The sequence below is a fragment of the Amblyomma mixtum genome, chromosome 1 (genome assembly GCF_055824585.1).
Source record: "Amblyomma mixtum isolate Tamu chromosome 1, ASM5582458v1, whole genome shotgun sequence".
Taxonomy (NCBI): domain Eukaryota; kingdom Metazoa; phylum Arthropoda; class Arachnida; order Ixodida; family Ixodidae; genus Amblyomma; species Amblyomma mixtum.
The window spans coordinates 28,594,532-28,611,789 of record NC_143012.1 but is presented as its reverse complement, the minus strand read 5'-3'; the positions used below and the strand labels follow the sequence as shown (position 1 = coordinate 28,611,789).

At 44.9% G+C, this 17,258-nt stretch overlaps 2 protein-coding genes across 2 annotated transcripts in view; both read right to left on the bottom strand.

Moving 5' to 3' along the window:
• Positions 1-4,034: 4,034 nt before the first annotated feature.
• LOC149365878 (m-AAA protease-interacting protein 1, mitochondrial-like) lies at positions 4,035-7,325 on the bottom strand. The gene is made up of 4 exons (XM_089547775.1): positions 6,946-7,325; positions 6,521-6,592; positions 5,405-5,525; positions 4,035-4,363 (listed from the first exon to the last, which is right to left on the bottom strand). Exons 1-4 carry the CDS (start codon positions 7,219-7,221, stop codon positions 4,170-4,172), a joined length of 663 nt encoding a protein of 220 aa, XP_089403901.1. The 5' UTR covers positions 7,222-7,325; the 3' UTR covers positions 4,035-4,169.
• Positions 7,326-8,957: 1,632 nt separating this feature from the next.
• LOC149365877 (uncharacterized) overlaps positions 8,958-17,258 on the bottom strand; it is a 53,576-nt gene continuing 45,275 nt past the window's right edge. The window contains exons 16-20 of the mRNA XM_089546957.1: positions 16,736-17,010; positions 15,354-15,415; positions 14,412-14,605; positions 13,167-13,321; positions 8,958-11,955 (exon numbers count right to left, since the gene is read on the bottom strand). Coding sequence (XP_089403083.1) covers positions 11,632-11,955; positions 13,167-13,321; positions 14,412-14,605; positions 15,354-15,415; positions 16,736-17,010 — 1,010 coding nt within the window. The 3' untranslated portion in view covers positions 8,958-11,631. The remainder of the gene's footprint in view (positions 11,956-13,166; positions 13,322-14,411; positions 14,606-15,353; positions 15,416-16,735; positions 17,011-17,258) is intronic.

Genomic DNA, 17,258 nt, shown 5'->3' with positions numbered 1-17,258 from the left:
CCGAACCGTTTAACGCGTGCGGGTGCCTCGTGACACTTCTTCCTTCTCTCTCGCAGCCTCTTCTCTCAAAGAGGTACACGATCACTGCAAGAGAATGTCCTATCACTAAATGACACATACCCCCAATGGGAAGAGGAAGTAGGGGAAAAACATTTGTTGAGAACGAATTATTTGTGGTGGCCTTTCAGCCTAGGGCCCCTACCATTGGTCTTGGCCGCCAGCAGTCCACACTTGGAAATCGGCCAAGAATAGTGAGGCATGGAAAGGCTAATCAGTTGGACATTTGCATGGCTAAAAGAAGAACGAAAAAAGAACCCAGAAAAGCAAAGAAGGATGGTCTCTTCCACTTGCTCATCTAGGTAGCTGGAGACCTTATTGAACGCGACAGCGCGTTAACGGCTGGCTCCGTGTCGCAAATAAGCCGAAGTCGGCGTTACCGTCGGCATTCCGGTTGTGACGGAAAAATCCGGATTTATCGAAAATGTGGCGGTTACAAAAGGCTCCCACAGATGGCGCCAGCCACACCAGCGACGCCGAGCGCACGTGCCGTCGGCCACCGTCTTCCTCCTCACCCTCGTTTAAACACTGAGCAGATGACGACTCACATTACAAACATTACAGATGTCGCCTCTCAAGCTGCTACGCAGCAGACTCATCACTGTATTCTAAAGAACTGCACCTGGCTTGGTTAAAGCTGGGCTTTATATGTCATGTGGTCTTTCACATAATGATTGTGAGATAGGAAATAGTGTCCGTGTCTGCGTGGTCAAGAGGAACCGCTGTCGCGTTGTACGCTTAAAGGCGGAGCTCCAGTGTCCCCCCCCCCCCCCCCCCCCCACACATTTTTTTTCTAGTGAATGTGAAACAGAAAATTTTCTGTCGCTTCCTCGTTTCCTTCGCAGAACTTATTTCCTCTACGACTATTGAAATGTTGCCTTTTGTTCTCGGTCGAGCTCCTAGTACAGTATCAGGTGCGGCCTGTTCTAATGTCCGTTCGCTAAAGGTTCACAAATGATATGCATGCTGATCAAAACCTGTGCCGAAGTGCAGGTCCCTTCAATATGAAAGGGAACAACCAGTTTTCACAAAAAGGTCAATTCCTTTTGTAATTTATCTACTAAAGCTGAAAATGATTTTTGGATATTATCATCCATACTAAGAACAATCAGCGGAAGAGGAAAACTTTAGTTAGAAGAACAAACTTGATTCGGAAAGGCTTTTCGATGGGTGGTAGTGATGGTGATAAAAATATTATTTTGAAGCAAAAATAAAAGAAGGTCCTCAAGGGTGAGCTCCTACTTGGCCAAGAGCCCACGGGCCTGGGTTTCACGGAGAGCTCTGTCCCCTAGCCATGTTTGGCCAGCTGGTTGAGCGACATATGCAAAGTGGCCTCTCACGAGTAGGGGGATGGGTTGCGTATGGGGGGCACTGCAATGGGCTGGGGGCATTCCCACAGGTAGTGCATAAGGGTGGCCTTGGTGGGAGCAGTGTGGGTCGCTCCGGACATCTTTTGTCTCGTCCAGGGCCCCCAGGAAACAGCCGCCACACGAGCTCGGTCTATAAAGCCGAGCTGTTCCTTGACGACTGTGGTGGTCAAGGCCACCTTCAGCTCCTCCAATGTGGGCCTTTGGTGTGAAGGCACTGCTGGGTTATGTTGGCATTTGGAATAATGTAGCCCTATTCCCGCAACGTGGACATCTACCCTCACAAACAGTGGGATGAATTTTTCCGAGTATGGATAGGCACGGAGAAGTGCCAGTCTGAAGCTGGCATAAGCCTGTCTCCTCCCCTTTGTTGAGGTTAGGAGGATGTTGAAGGTATCATCTCCTACTACCCCTTATGTGCTCCAGTATTACGCTGTACCGATGGGGGTGCGTATGCTTCGGGAGCCACACAGCAGCCCCCGCTCGGCAAGTGTGCCTTCGAGCGATGGTGTCAGCCGCGTGGTTCCCAGAGAACTCAGCGTGTCCTGGGATGGTATTCTCCCGGTGTCGCCTTTTGCGAAATGTCGCATTAGGGCGGGGCCTAAAAAAGTGCGTACAGTTGCTTGAAGAAACAGAAAAGTGCCGCCGGCACTTCCATTCACTCCGAGAAGCGACAATTTACCACTGCTGATTCACTACCAGCAGTAGTTTCGTATCTTTGATTAGTAGTTGTTAATTATTGCAGAGATGATTATTTTTTATTTCCAGCAGCGTAATGTACTTGCTACAGTCAATGAGTATTTACAATGCAAGACTGATGGCACTTATTTCAATTTATCATTCGTTTTACGAGCGCGAGTGCGGTTTAAGCCGTGAAGGAAATGGCGCTTGTCATATCGGTGTCTGAAACATATGAACGACAACACGGAAGTGTTCAATGTTCAGTTGTATGTTTTTAAAAGTCGTCACATTGTTTTAAATCCTCTTTGGCTCGTGCGGACACTGCTTCGTTGCGCCTACGTGCATTAAAACGCCTTGAAGGGTCATGTAGCCCCGAGCGCAAACGCTGCCAAGGCCAACGTTTTTAGATGGCCAAGGCCACCTCGTCGCAGCGGGCAGTGTCTGCTTCGTCGTCTGTTTAAGACGGTGCAAAGTAAGTTCGCATGGCGAGCGGCAGCCCGGCTCAGCAGACGGTAGCCACAGTGCTGTGCTCTTCGGCAGCCGGTAATGCCACCGAAATGCCGCCGAATTTCCTAGTTCGTCGCCCGCGCGAACCGCTTCAGCGCATTCCGTTGTTCGACAAAGCGTAGTAACTGGAGGCGACGTCACGATGACGTAGCAGGAAGGCGGATCCGCTGTCGTCATGCCGCCGTCACCGCGGCTCGAGCCAATCAGCGAAGAGCGAAGTGGATAGAGCGAAACAAAACTGCGCGAAGACGACGGGACAAAAGAAAGGCACGAATACACACACACGAAGACGACGGGTCAAAAAGGCACGAATACACACACACAAAGCGCTTTGTGTGTGTGTATTCGTGCCTTTCTTTTGTCCCGTCGTCTTCGCGCAGTTTTGTTTCGCTCTAACCATGAACCGACTAGCCCAACATCATGTCTTACAGCGAAGTGGACATGTCACAAAAGGCGACACCGGGAGAATACCACCCCTGGTGCCAATAATATCTGATGCCAGATTCTGGGGCTAGTGCCCCCACGCATGGCCGTATTGCCGAGTCGCATGGTCGCATTGCCGAGTCTTCCATTGAGGCAATTCTTACAAGTTTGCTGTGAGTCGGTGATTATGGTCAGAGACTCTTCCCACGCATTGCCGAAAGCTACCGCTAGAGACGCAGCAACCTCTTCCGCACGATTTCTCTGTACGCAGAATTCAATGGCCTAGCAACAGCCGCTGATCTCCCATCTTCCAGCGTAGCAAGCAGCGTCCTGTAAAGCACGTCCAACCACTAACCATTTTCCAACACGCTTGGCTCACACTTCTCTCCTGCCTTGGTATAGTTCGAGGTGCATGTGCTGTGGCGCAAGGCCACCTTATAGGGTTTGTGAAGCAGGGCCCTTGCGTACTCGGTTTTTGAATTAATATATGCTTTTAGTATACCAGAGACGTATTAGCTTAGATGTATACCAGTTTACCGGACGCCTCCTGTGCATGCGCAGTGGCCCCGCCTGATGCCACTGCGCGTGCGCAGGAGGCGTCCAGTAAACCAGTGTACGTCTCCACTAAAATGTCTCCGGTATACTAAAAGCGTCTAATATACGTTTTTGTACTTTTTTTCGGTCTGAAATTGTGTATGCACCTCTTTAAACAACACATTATGTGAATAAGAAATGAGACTGGGTCTTAAGCCATTCACTTTATGATGTATGCCCCACTGTACCACACCGTAGCACTTCGTGCGTGATGGCAAGTGTCCCAAAAAACTGAAGCACACAAGTAACAATTCAAAGAAAGAAATACTGTTGTACACCATATCTATCACATGGCCTGCTGCACTATCATCAAGGGCTCTGCTCACTGCTAAAGACGCGTCACATAGAACTGCACAGCCAGCCATTCAGAAGCTCTGCAGTAGTGAATACCACTTAAAGTCAGAGAAAGATTCAAGCAATTTATTCTTTCACCACCTTATTGTCTATCATGTCGTCATTTTCATAAAGTCTATCTAACAAATGCACACCTCTTTTCAGCCACCTTGTAGTTAAAAACAAATATAGCACACTAATGAGTTATCATGCGAGTGAGGATGTTCGCAGCAAGGACAGGTCCGTGATCGTCCAATCAGGCAGAACTCCTTTTGTGTAGTTGCGGTGGAACTTGGCCAAAATAAAGCACATAAGGATGCGAGGCCTCTCTGTAGAAGGCTGTCCCCTGTCCAAGTTCTTCAGCACAATAAAGTTCACATGAATGTCGCAGTACTTTTGATCTGTAATTTATAATGAACCAATTAATCAATCTGGCTTTTAACGTGTCCAAAAAAAGCCATATTATCCAAGCACTGGCACACACAAGTGAAGCTGATAATAAAAGGGGGTTATTAGTACTTTACAACTTCAATAAGCTCAATGCTTAGTATTTACTGTGGAGACGAAAACACCACATGAAGAATGACACCTGATAAAGTACTTTGTCTGGTATCTCTTTTTTGTGTAGTGTCTTCGTACCAACCTAAGCTATTAAGAGCTGAATTTCATATAGTGCTGTTCTTCATAAGGCGCATTTGCCTCTGCTGTAAGTACGAGGTACTGACTCTGTCAACATCTGTTAGCAAAAAAATTACGAATTAGTTATGACGATAACTGTGGGGGAAAACAGGTCAGACATTCAGTGGTTCTCCTATACAGTTATGCTGCCCATACGTATATCTAGTGACATGAACCGACAAACTCATTTCTGAATGCATATAACGACCATGTTTATGAACTCAATAATTACTGACTATATATAATATCCTGATTAAAAACGTGTTTGCTGTTATACAGGCACTGCTTATATAGTCAGAAATGAAAACTGAGGTAAGTGCATGTAAACACATGCGGTGTTAGTCAATGAATGAAAAAGAGAGACCCTCTGTTACCAGATGCTTTGAATTGAATTTTCTCTCTGATAAAGTTATTGCAGTGAACTTTTGTTATTTGAACTAGCTTAACTTGAACTTCTGATTAACCAAACTAGCACTCTCGTTACAACATCACATGTATTCAAGAAGGTTCTTTTAATTTGGACTGCGTACAATTAAAACACATTTTTTGGACACTTCCAAGTTTGAAATTACCAAGAGTAGATAATCTATATGAAGTCGAATTATGGATTGTATTGCATTTGGCAATTTGCCAATTTATTCACTTTGCAAATTACGCCATAAAGAACAAGAAACAAGGCGGCTGGTACAGTCAATGTCATCACAGTACAGATGAAAACACTAATCGCTGACAAAAAAAGCTAAAAACGTGCCTAAGTATCTTACCTACGATAGTCTGAAGCATCACCTTTTGAGGCATGGCGATAATTTCATCAGGGTCCTCGAGATATTGCGTGTTGCCATACCCCAGTTCCTGGGAAACTTGTTCAATGAACTTGCTCACAGCCTGAGAATACGAGACACCCATCACATGCAAAATTTTCCTGCAAAAGGCTGATTTCAAAATGATTTGAAAAGCTGCATGGATGTCGTAATACAAAAGTAAATGAGAGCAACAAACCATGTGAAAGAGGGAACTGTCGAACATATGCAACATATTTCTTTGTTAAAAAGAAATGGTGGTAAGGGCATGCTTAAGGGCATGGTAAGGGCATGTTTCTGCCCTATAGGTACTCACCTATGGGGCAGAAACATGGAGGCTAACAAAGAGGGTTCAGCTTCAGTTAAGGACAACGCAGCGAGCTATGGAAAGGAAAATGATAGGTGTAACGTTGAGAGATCGGAAGAGGGCGGAGTGGGTGAGGGAACAAACGCAGGTTAATGACATCTTAGTTGAAATCAAGAGGAAGAAATGGGCTTGGGCAGGGCATGTAATGCGAAGGCAAGATAACCGCTGGACCTGAAGGGTAACGGAGTGGATTCCAAGAGAAAGCAAACGTAGCAGGGGACGGCAGAAAGTTAGGTGGGCGGATGAGATTAAGAAGTGTGCAGGGATTCAGTGGCGGCAACTGACAAAGGACAGGGTTAATTGGAGAGACATGGGAGAGGCCTTTGCCCTGCAGTGGGTGTAGTCCGGCTGATAATGATGAATGATAACATAAAGTGCAACTTGCCTATTGAGCCTCCTTGTGCATTTAGCTTATTCCCTTCAGTTTACACCAAAGCACTTTCATTACTCGTTTCTTTGTCAAGCTGTTCAAGGTTATAATTGCCAGTTTATACGTATAAAATCAAACCAGGTAGAGTAACAATCATCTCTTATTAGATTGCATTAAGAGATGTAAGGTATACTAAGATTTAACTGCAGGAATTTCATGCACGAAAAAAATTTGCTTCAAACACACCATAAGCAGGCTTTGGCAGGCCAAAATCAACTTTTCGCAATAATTTATTACACATACTGAGTTACACAAACAGTACAAAACAGTGTTTTGGGCTCACCTCTCTTTTCACAAGCCCAACCAGATCGTCTAGCTTCTGGGTTGCAATTAGCGAAAGGACAGTGGACATCGCCTGCACGCAGTAGAGAAGAAAGTGCTGACACGAAGAAACGCGACAGCTAGCAAAAAGATAGTAGTTTCAGGCTCCGAGTCGAAGGACACAAGTAGGTGACTGTCACACTACAGTGCGTGACACGAAACACAAACTTTGGCGCCGACTTAACCGAAAGTGCGGAATACATAAACAAATCCGCGATGATCATAAAACGTACTTGCTACGTTTAGTGCTGGAGAAGCGGTTTGGGAGAGCTGTGTCACCTTTATTCGTTCGCCATATTTAGCGTCTACCGACTACATATACTTGTACCGGAACTTTGAAAGAAGGTAATCGCTGTGCAACATTTGAGCACAAGCGATCGCACACACCTGTTTCGCCGCTTCCAGAAATCTGGACCTGTCAAACTCGGGGTCCCACTGGTTTTTGAGTTGCATGAAATCGAAAAAAAGACTCAGCCATCGGAATGGACTTTGAAAAATGAATGATTTGCCCTTTATCCGAGGATGTGCGTCGCGTCTGCTGCACGATGTGTGGATATGAGCGGCAGACAGCAAACGCGGCGAAGCTGCAACAGCCATACTCCTTTGTACACCACAATGCATAACACGCAGCTGCACTGGGAGCTGTAAACTGCGCTGATACATAGTGATAACTTTGTTAACGCGCAGAAGCAAGAGAATCAACGACTTAAATCATACGCGAACACGCTAAAAGCTACGACCGCAAAACAACCGTGAGCAGCGCCATTTTAAAAGATTGATGACGACTATGGCTAGGGCTTGGCTTTCGAAACCATTTGAATAAAAAGACATAAAATAAAAAAAACTTGATAACTTTTTAACCACTCCGACGAATTTTTATTGTATAGTTATATTCTACACGTTATATATACGCGTAACTTATAGGTATACAGACACCGAAACCAAAACCATCTTTGTTAGACCGTCTGTTGTTGCAAAGACGTGTTCTTGCATCGAACAGCCATTACAAGGTCTCCCACTGAACTTTAGAGAGCGAGAGAATAACTTTTATTGAAGAAAAGAAAATGATGATTTCTTTTGTAGGAGGGCCTTCTAGCCTTGGGCCTTCTGGAGGGCATGAGGGCATCCCCGTGAACGAGTACGCGAGTACGCCAACATGCATGCCCGAGAGTGCATCGACCAGGTACCAGTGGAATCTGTACCCTACCTCGCTGGTGAAGAGCTAGGTGAGACTTAAGGCTTTGGGATACAGCGACATTATTAAATGTGATGCCCAGCCTCACGAACGACTGAAACCTGAGGAGAGCATAATCTGCAGAGGCGAGCCCAGGCCTGGTCCAGGTGTTGGTCCAGGCCAGGACGGAGTGCGCCCACCCTCACAAATAGTTAACTAGTTCACCTGATGAGAGCTTAATTTGGAGGCAAATCCCTGCATAGCAACTTCTACATCTCGCCCAAACTCGTCAGAATGTAGCCGCTATCCGGAAGCAGAATCACTGCGTATGGTACCCAACACCCAAGGCTGTCCCTAGCTTTTGTGGACACTTGCACTTAAGAGACGCTCTAACTGCACAATTCCGGGTCATATATGCCAGATGGGCTTTAAATCTCGTTGTGCTGCCTAAAATAGGAGGCGGGAAGAAAAACTTACATACGGTTAATTCAGCAACAATTTGCAGTGATGACGCGTCGTTTCGCTTACTGCGCAAGCGGCGGTCCATCGCAGCACCTCGCGGCGTGCCACGTGGTGCATTTTCACTCGCAGAAGCGCGAACGGCACAAGCGCTAGTTCGCATCTTTGGGCACAGAGGGCGCCACAAATTCGTGGGCCAGCGAATGGGGACATTACTCTTTCTTCCTAGTTTCTCCTTCATGTTACGTCAATGCTGCAGAACCGGAAAGCGTGACTTTAACAGCTGTCGATGTAAAAGAAGCACTGTTGCAATTTGTGCAACATATATCTGTAGTTATAAATTGCGAAGTTTTCTGATGTATTTGGCTAGCATCACTGGTGGAATACAACAGCGATTGAAAGCCTTCAGTGTCCTGCATATATATTTGAAGGAGGCTGACTGCAGATGCTTAATTACTTGCTTTTGCTGCTTTAATTAACACATTTAGTCACACACTCACGCTTTGTGCCCGGCTGGCATCTATAGGCAAGTTCCACCGGCGAGGGATCTGTGTCCTGGCAGGAAGCAGGGGCAACCGTCAGCTTTAATGGTGGTTGGCATTACCTTGTGGCATGCTAATATGACTAGCAGATAGGCAAGACTATTTCTTGAAGAGCTTCAGCAAATCAACCATCATTGCATTTTTAAGGCTGCTGATTTCATAACTGCACTGTCAAGGAAAAAAAAATTAAGATATGGATGCAAAATAACGCAAGAAGAGTGAACTAAGGCCTGAAATTTTTATTTTGAAAGAAACTTGGAAAATGAATGGAAAGAAGAGAACAGAATAATGGGAGTGAAAGAAGTGAATTCCATGATAAGGAATTAACCTAAACACGAGGCATTCATGTGCAACAAGTGCCAGAGGCAGAAACGGCGCTCTAAACCATTTTCTTTCATTCAGCCAAACTAACCAGCTTTCATAGGTTACGCACATCAAACGCCAAGCTGCTGCTTTAAACCAGTAACCTCTCTTTTACTAAGCAAAATGGAAGGCACATTAATACAGTTCCAATCAACATCCGACGCCATAGTATAGGCTTCAGTATAATTTTTTTGTTGTTGCTTGTTGGAGCAGTAGCGGCTTTTAAAAAGCGTGTCATATTTAAATTAAAGGCTTTGTAGTGCGAGGCTAAGTAGCTCGGGGTGCTTATTTGAGAACATGAGAAGCTAAGCTGCTCTAGTTTGATGTTTACACAAAGTTCTGACTATCCAGTGTTGCAGCCTTTGTAAGAAAGCAGGATCCTACAGAATATGCCCACAATGCATTGCTCGCATGACTTGATGTGACGCATGACAACAATGCTGTTGGTGTAAGGGCAATATTTTTTGGAGCCAGTACAATACCTTCTTGCACTTACATGCTGTGGAAATTGAAAGGCTTTGAACCTTGCCTGCTATATAATTTAAAGGTATACGTTGATACAGTGGAAATGCATGACACAGTTGTTTTTTTGCATCACATTTATTAGCTCATCTTGTGCACAAAACAGTTACTACTGAATATGTCGCTATGCGAATGAATGGCCTTTTGCTTAACCCATGATGACAAAGAAAAAAGACATAGCTATTGGTCCCTGACTGCATATGACATATGCATTGTTGCATCGTTGATGGGGTTGACAACGTGCAGAGCACACAAAAAAGCTCTCCTTAAAATTGTTAATTAGCTTACTGCTCTCATGCAGAACTGAATTTTAGCAACTTGAAATAGTAGTTTGGCCATAGAATTATGCTCTAATTTCCGTTGAGTGCTGCCTTCACAAGTATTAGTAAGAGAGGAACTAACATATCTATACTATATGGTAAGTTGACTTAATCATTACACTCAATATCTTTGAGGTGCCTTTAACAAGGAGATGTATAATTAATCTGCCGTAGGTCCTTGCAAAACTCTTATTTACATGCACTTTCTCATTTCAGCAGGTCACTGTATAAAAACTTCTCATGTGGCAGCTACCTTCTTTCCTCTACAACCTGTCAAGTAAAGACTGTGGCCTTTTCAGGACGAGTATACCTTTAACAGAAAGTGACCGCAAAAGACCTCGCTAAAGAAGAGATACTAGAATCGGCTGGCAGTCCAATGACTACTGCATGAGGTCACACACGTTGCTTGGCACACAGTCCTCAGGCATTCACACTTGAAGAAGAACAAAAATGTCAACGGAAGCAATTCTTCAGCATGTGGGATCTTCGTTCGCTTTCTCCTGATGTGTTGATATCCATCTTGCACATTCTTGACGCTGCTGGCATCAGGCACTTCAACCACATTTTCCAGCTAACATTTGGCATAAGTACTTCGAGTATCTATCAAGCACACCTTCAGGAAGGCGCAGTCCAACGCTTTGCCAGGCAGTGGCGAAGAAAGGCACACGAGTTGGCGGGACATCTTTTTCAAGGAGTTGTGCCCAGCTCTCTAGCTTTGCAGTTTTGGCAGTTGCAGAGCAATGCTTTGAGTATGCAAGATTTTCTCTTGGCACATACGGTGAGTAGCAGTGTGCTTAGCTAACATGTGCGCATTTATCATCTCTTGTTTTCTGCCTGTTGAGAGGCACTGTGCTTAGCGTCATCGTCTTGTGCACTCATTGTGGCTAGACTAGTCCTCACTAGTCCAGTCCGCTCCTAGATAGTCCTTTAGGCATTGCTCAGCCTGCAGGCTAGTATAGGTAACCGTGATAGCAGACAAAAGAAAGCTTTTTTTCTCTCTTTGTTGCCCACTTTGTGGAAACATTTTTGCTGCCATATGCAGCTATGCCCGGGTAACCACGGTGCATCATCCTGGCTCTGCCTTTTTGAGTCAGGAAATCTTCGATGGCAAGCCTGCCTGACTTGTTCTTGTGACCTGCCTTAGCGTATCCCCCGCTCCAAAGTGGACAGCTTGATGCTCGCATCTTTCATCGAAAAGCAGGCACGCTTCTGACTGAGTAATTCCTCGAGTGCCAGTAGCTAAGTATGCCCTTACAGATGAGGCAATGCTTGACAAATGCACTAGTTCACCAATAACAGTGCAGTCAGTTCATGGAATACAAACAGCAGTCCTCTTATCTCAGCATGAAATGTAGGAAAAACACCGAGGCACACCTGATTGACCTGCAGGTGTACCACGGTAAAGGCGATTTCACGGCCTTGAGGGACACTAGGATGAATTGCGTTCCAGTGGCCCATGGCTTGGTAAGAAAGGCCAGGCAGATGCCAACACTTCACAAAGGAAAATAAGACGCTTTGCGTCTGCATCGAACCGCAGATGCCTCACAAGTGCATTGAACCATGCATTGAAACCAGCACGCCCGATTGACCCGCAGGCGTGCTGGGCTTAGAAGAACACCCCACGACTGCAGCACTGTCAGTTCACTGGGCAGTTCGTTGCGGCCCTCCTGGTTCTAGCACTGCACTAGGGCATTCACTTGGGTGCTCCGGTGTACTCTGGGTTGCTGTAGTCCACAAACACGCGCACCACCTCTCCGGAGTAACGGCGCTGGTGCGGCATGAAGTAAAAGTCGGGGTTCATCTCCTGTGGCTGCCGCCTCTGAGCCGTGGCGTATGGGTTGGTGGCGGGTGGTGGCGCCCGGGCTGGACCGCGGTCGTAGGTGACGCTGGCAGCGCGAGGCGCACCTGCTGGCGGGCCCAGGTCCTCGTCAGGACGCAGGGCAAAGTTCTCGTAGCTGTAGTTGCTGCTGGCTGTGGTGGAGTAGTCCTTCCAGTGGGAGCTCGTCAGCAACTTCTCCTGCGTAGTCAGCCCGGGCCAAAAACTTTCATTCACAGCACTGCTATTCTTGACAGCCATCCTAGTAAAACTTTACTTCGTATGGTTAAACAGTGGTTAGACATGTGTCACACAATGAGGACAGTTCTTCTGAAAGGAACCATAAGCTAAACTTCTGATTATCTAATTTCTTTAGTGTAGTCAGTCCAATAGTTTCGCCGCTTTGTAATTCTCCTTTCATATGCTCGGTGAAGGGACCTGTGTTTTTAGGTTGATAAACATGGAATAGAATGAATTTATTTACTGAATTTGCATTTAGTGCCATAACCATTAAATCAGTGGCACCAATTTGAAGGCCGCAACAGGAACAGATGAATGTGGCAGTACCAATATGGGCTTCTTTATCATCAATTTCCTGTTTTTATTTTTTGCATTCAAAGATGCCATTTTGACATGTAAAAAATCCATTAACCTATGAACATTTTACTCAGCACAGCCAATTGAATAGCTCATCACATCACTTTTACAGCGCAAGAAGGCTTTGGCCAAGTTGTTTTTGGCTAGTTGCCACGGGCACTTGATCCTCTTGTACTGAAGCTTTGTTTTTCATCCAGTCTGCATATCTGACATCCCTGAAAGGTATAATTTTTGTAACTTATATTCTCACTTCATATATAGTACGGTTTTTTGACAGCCTCTGAAAATCTCGGAAGCACACTCCATTCGTGCCTCCAGTTTCACTCCATGGGGCATGGAAACTTCTGAAAAGTGCTGTGTCACTTCATGATGTAAAGTGGTAGTTTGGGCGAGCTGGTCCATTGGTTAACAAGAGGCTAATCAGCATAACAAACAAGGATGACAACGAAAGAAAGAAACACAACACAAGCACTGACTCAGCACATGTGTTGTCTTTCTGTTGTCCTTGTTCTTTGGCCTGCTTTGCCTCTCATCTAATGCCATTTTATGTTAACCCTGCAATGCCTAGGTATTGAAAACATGACATAAAAATTATCAGCTTCCAGGATTTCATCATAAATGGTACCACCATCAAAGAGATTTAAAACATTGGGAGACACACAAAGGAAAGTTGACTATGGTGTAGTTAAATTTAGCTCATTTTCATGAATTCTGAACCTTTAAGGGTGAAAAAGCTGCATGCGTCACACTGATTTCCATAAGTCTTGCCATCCTTGCCCCCTAATGTGGTGCTAGGAAGTTTTGACAGTTCTTACCCTGTTGGGAGGTGGTGGTTGTGAGCGGAGCTTCCTCCGGCAAGCCATGGAGGCCGCTTGCACAAGCAGCAGGAAAACAAGGGCAGCCACAGCACCCACAATGGCATACAGCTTGATCTGTTCACTGGATGACTCCTCACCCGATCCATCAGAACCTGATCAAAAGAAAAGGGCGTGGTCTCATCAATGTAATGAGCAGTTACATTTTGATTTTGTACTTTACACTCCAGAATGCAGATGTACAAGCTGGAAACCCCAGTGAAACCTGGCTTAAAGCACAGCATTTCTGTCCAAGAAAATTGTGCTGCTCAATCTAATTTCCAAGCACATAGTATTTTTTTTCAGGCTGGTTGGTTCGCATGAAAAAAGTTCAGCAATACTTGTCCTTTCTGGGTAAGTTGCAGAACTCGGCAAGAGCTGAGCCGAGCCCGCTGACCAACTGTTAGTCAATTTTATATCACCGTGGAACAACTGGCAGCATAAACAATGCCACCCCATAGCTAAGCATTGTCTACAGCGTCCTTACGCATTAAGTGGATGCAGCGCAATTTCAGGTTGAGGGTATGAGGAATGCGGCAGCATCATTTGTGGTTAAGCAGACTTACAGCACCATCTTGTGCTAAGCAGACCCATGAAACAGCAACCAGCAACTGTGTTCAGCAAAGCGACAACTGCTGCTGCTTCGAAAGCAGATAACCTCCGTCACTTACTGATTGCTTGTTACTATATGCTTTTATAGCATGCAGTGAATTTTATATTCAGTGTGCAAAAAAGTAACAGATGAAGTGGCACATTTACCAACACCATATAACTAAAAAAAAGGTGCGTGCGTAGCCTTTTGCGACACTGTGCTCGGGACATATTGCATCAATTTGTAAATCAAGTAAGAACAGTGCAAGTGCAAGGCGAAGAATTTTCAGCGCTATCGTGCGCTAAGCAGACTAAATCAGATGGGACGACATGTGGTCCGATGCTAAAATGTTCTAGAAACAGATCTCTCTGTAAAAGGATTGCACTTATATGTGGAGGAATGGAGGAAGCAGAGATGCACCCTTGGTGAACACCACTTGTTAAAGTTTTCAATCCTCTTGGTGTTTAACTCAAGTTCAGAAATTACACATTGCACTTCCTTTTAGATGCTGTACATTACACCACAACATTCGTGACGACCAACAGGCATGCACTAGAGAACGGCCACTGCCCGCAAGCTGTTGACGTAGGAAGGCCGTAGTGCCATCTACTTGCCTGGCAAGGAAGACTGGCGGACTCGGGACTCTGGTACATCGCCCGAATGCACCTGGAGTGAGGCTGGGTTCACACGCAGACCTCCGACGAGCTGTCCTGGTAGTAGTGCAGTTCGCAGGCTCTCCTCCACAGCATGAACATCACGGTTTGTTGGTAGTAGCAGCTGCATTTCTGCCACCACGCCGTCAGGCTCCCTGTACGAAAATTATGCACCATGTATTCCTCATGTCCACCTTTACCCGGTGAACATTTTCTCGTCAAATGCTGTCAGGTGGCTTTACTTTGTGTTTTTTCTCTGATTTTTTTTTTAGCTACATTTCTGTTCAGTACTGCAAGTTTTTCATTGTTTTACCTAAAGGTACTGTCTTGGTCAAAGAAGACCAAATGGCACTTCTAAAGCTGCAACTTGTATGAAGTGAAGCCCTGTTTGTTCTATTTGGCCCCGTCTGTATTTTTGGAAAATAGATTTAATAGTTGTTTTTTTTGGGGGGGTTCGCTAAGCTTGTGGGAGAATAGCTACTATGCTAGCATCACAGTGGCCGTGAGTCCGAATGTTTGTCTGGAGCAGGCTTTCCTTTGGCTGTGAATTTGTGTTGTGATTTTGTTTACATAAATAATAGTTATCTTCACAAATTTCTAAGTAATTTATTCTTATAATTGAGTAAATTATAGCAACTACACTTGAAATTTAACGAATTGAGTGCATGTACCATTTTTCTTCGCAAAAATATGCATGCTCAGTATTCTGCAAAGTGCAGTATTTTAAGTGATTTACTCTTTAGCATAGCTGTTTGGTTACATAATCAGTTATTCAATATTATGCAATAGATGTGAACACTAAAGAGAAGTTAGAGCATATTTTCGACCACATAGATCTCCTTGCCATATGCAGCATGTCTTCCTACTGCTATCATAGTATTGCTCCTATTCTATATCACTTACCTTACAAGACGTTTCAGCTTGATCTGGTGCTTTTCAGAAACTTCATTCAAAGCAGGTTCCAGCTGAAAATGACAAAACGTAACACTTCTGTAAAATCAAGAACTGTTTTTGAGCACATTTTTTCTGCGTCATCTGTGCCTCAGTGCTTCGCTGTCTGAATTTATTGATTTTTGGTATAGGATGGAGCATTTTGCAAAATTTAGTGCAAAATCTCGTATACCTGTTCTATGTAAACGAGTGAAAAGGTATCAGACTGCATGCTTTGAGACAAATGTGCCTAAGACATATTTGTACAGTGTTAATGCATACATTTAGAAACTCATTGCACAAGGTACTGAAGTGCATGATAGGTTAGCCTAACTGCTGAAGTGGTTACTTTGTTTTTTCAGAGTTGAACTGCCCCCCCAAAGTAATAGCATATATACATAAATTTTTGAAACTAACTCAGTTAGAATTACTCCATAAACAATTATCGCATGCACTGTGCACACGGACCAAGGATGACTGGCTCTGCAGACAGACCAAGATGGACTAGCTGTGTATCCTAACTATCCTTGCTTTTAAAAGTTTTTAAATATTTTGCCCTCTATATTGCCTTCCGTCATTTGAAAACAAACTTGGGTGCCAAATTCAGGTGTCTTAATAATGTGTGAGAACATTTCAGTTTTCGGTTCGAAACAAATAATCAGTTTAATTATTCAATTTCACCAATGGCATTCTGGGTCATGCATGATTTGAAGGCAATGTTGCCTTTGTGATTGGTCACATACGTGCCAACGATTTCTGGAGCATCTCAAATGTTCCCGCACTGCAGACCACACAGCAGCACGTTGCCAAGTTGGTTCCCAGTACGGAGGATTTTGGGGGAATTTAGAACATGAGCAAGGGCGGATTTTTAGGCAACTCTCGTGAAGAGTGGACCTATCTACACAATGCATCTCTTGAATTTTCTTCGTTGAAAAAATTAAGGGTCCAGGTTGTTTTCTAATGAAAATTTTTCTAAGGTGCCCCCAGCCCTGTAAATTGGCCCCTGGCATGAGGAAGGTGAAAAGCAAATGGGAGAGGACCTGCACCTTCAACAATAGCTGTTTCAAGCCTCTTTGAAGCTGAACACACAGTAGCCATAAGGCAATTTGTGGAAATTCCTAACTGGTTCTAACTGGTCAAACTGGTTCATCGAACAATTCCTAGTTATTTCCAGCTGAAAACAGTTGAAATAGCTGGAATCCACTGGCGATTGTTCATAAACCAGTTTGACCAGTTAGGAATTTTTTCCTGTGGTAGCGTCTGTATCAACGTGATATAGCCAGCTAGGCTTACCATAGAGATGTACGAAAACACTGTCAAATTCTACCGAGAAGGATAAAAACATTTTTGCTCACCCCTTTGGTCAGCTGTTGTGAGAGGAGCGAGTACGGCCGCGATCCACGCACACCGTAGCTGGCCTGCCACGGTTCCAACACTTGCAGCCGCACGTGGTACTCTTCCAGGCTGGGAGGGGGCACTGTTGTTGGTACCAAAGGCTTCCGTGATGGCCCTCCTTTTGGTGTGTACCGAGGTGGAGTGAGGCTTGAGTCATCGCCAGTGTCCTCTGCTGGTGACGATGGCTTTGTTCCTCCCCTTGGTGGTGAGGGACGTGACGATGGTTTTGTGCTACCTGTATCAGACAGCCATGCGGAATGTGAGGGAACTATTTCTTGCTGAACTATACAACCGCATGTCACAAAGCATCACATACATACATGCAAACGAGATGTGATGAGGAAGACGGGCAAGTGCTCAGTTTCTTGGAAATAGAAGCGTATGCAGGCATGAAACTGTGGCCGACACATTTAAGGCAGGTAACTTTCAATCAAAAGCCCAGCTATTCATCTACTACAAGCTTGCTGTTGATTTCTGTCAGGT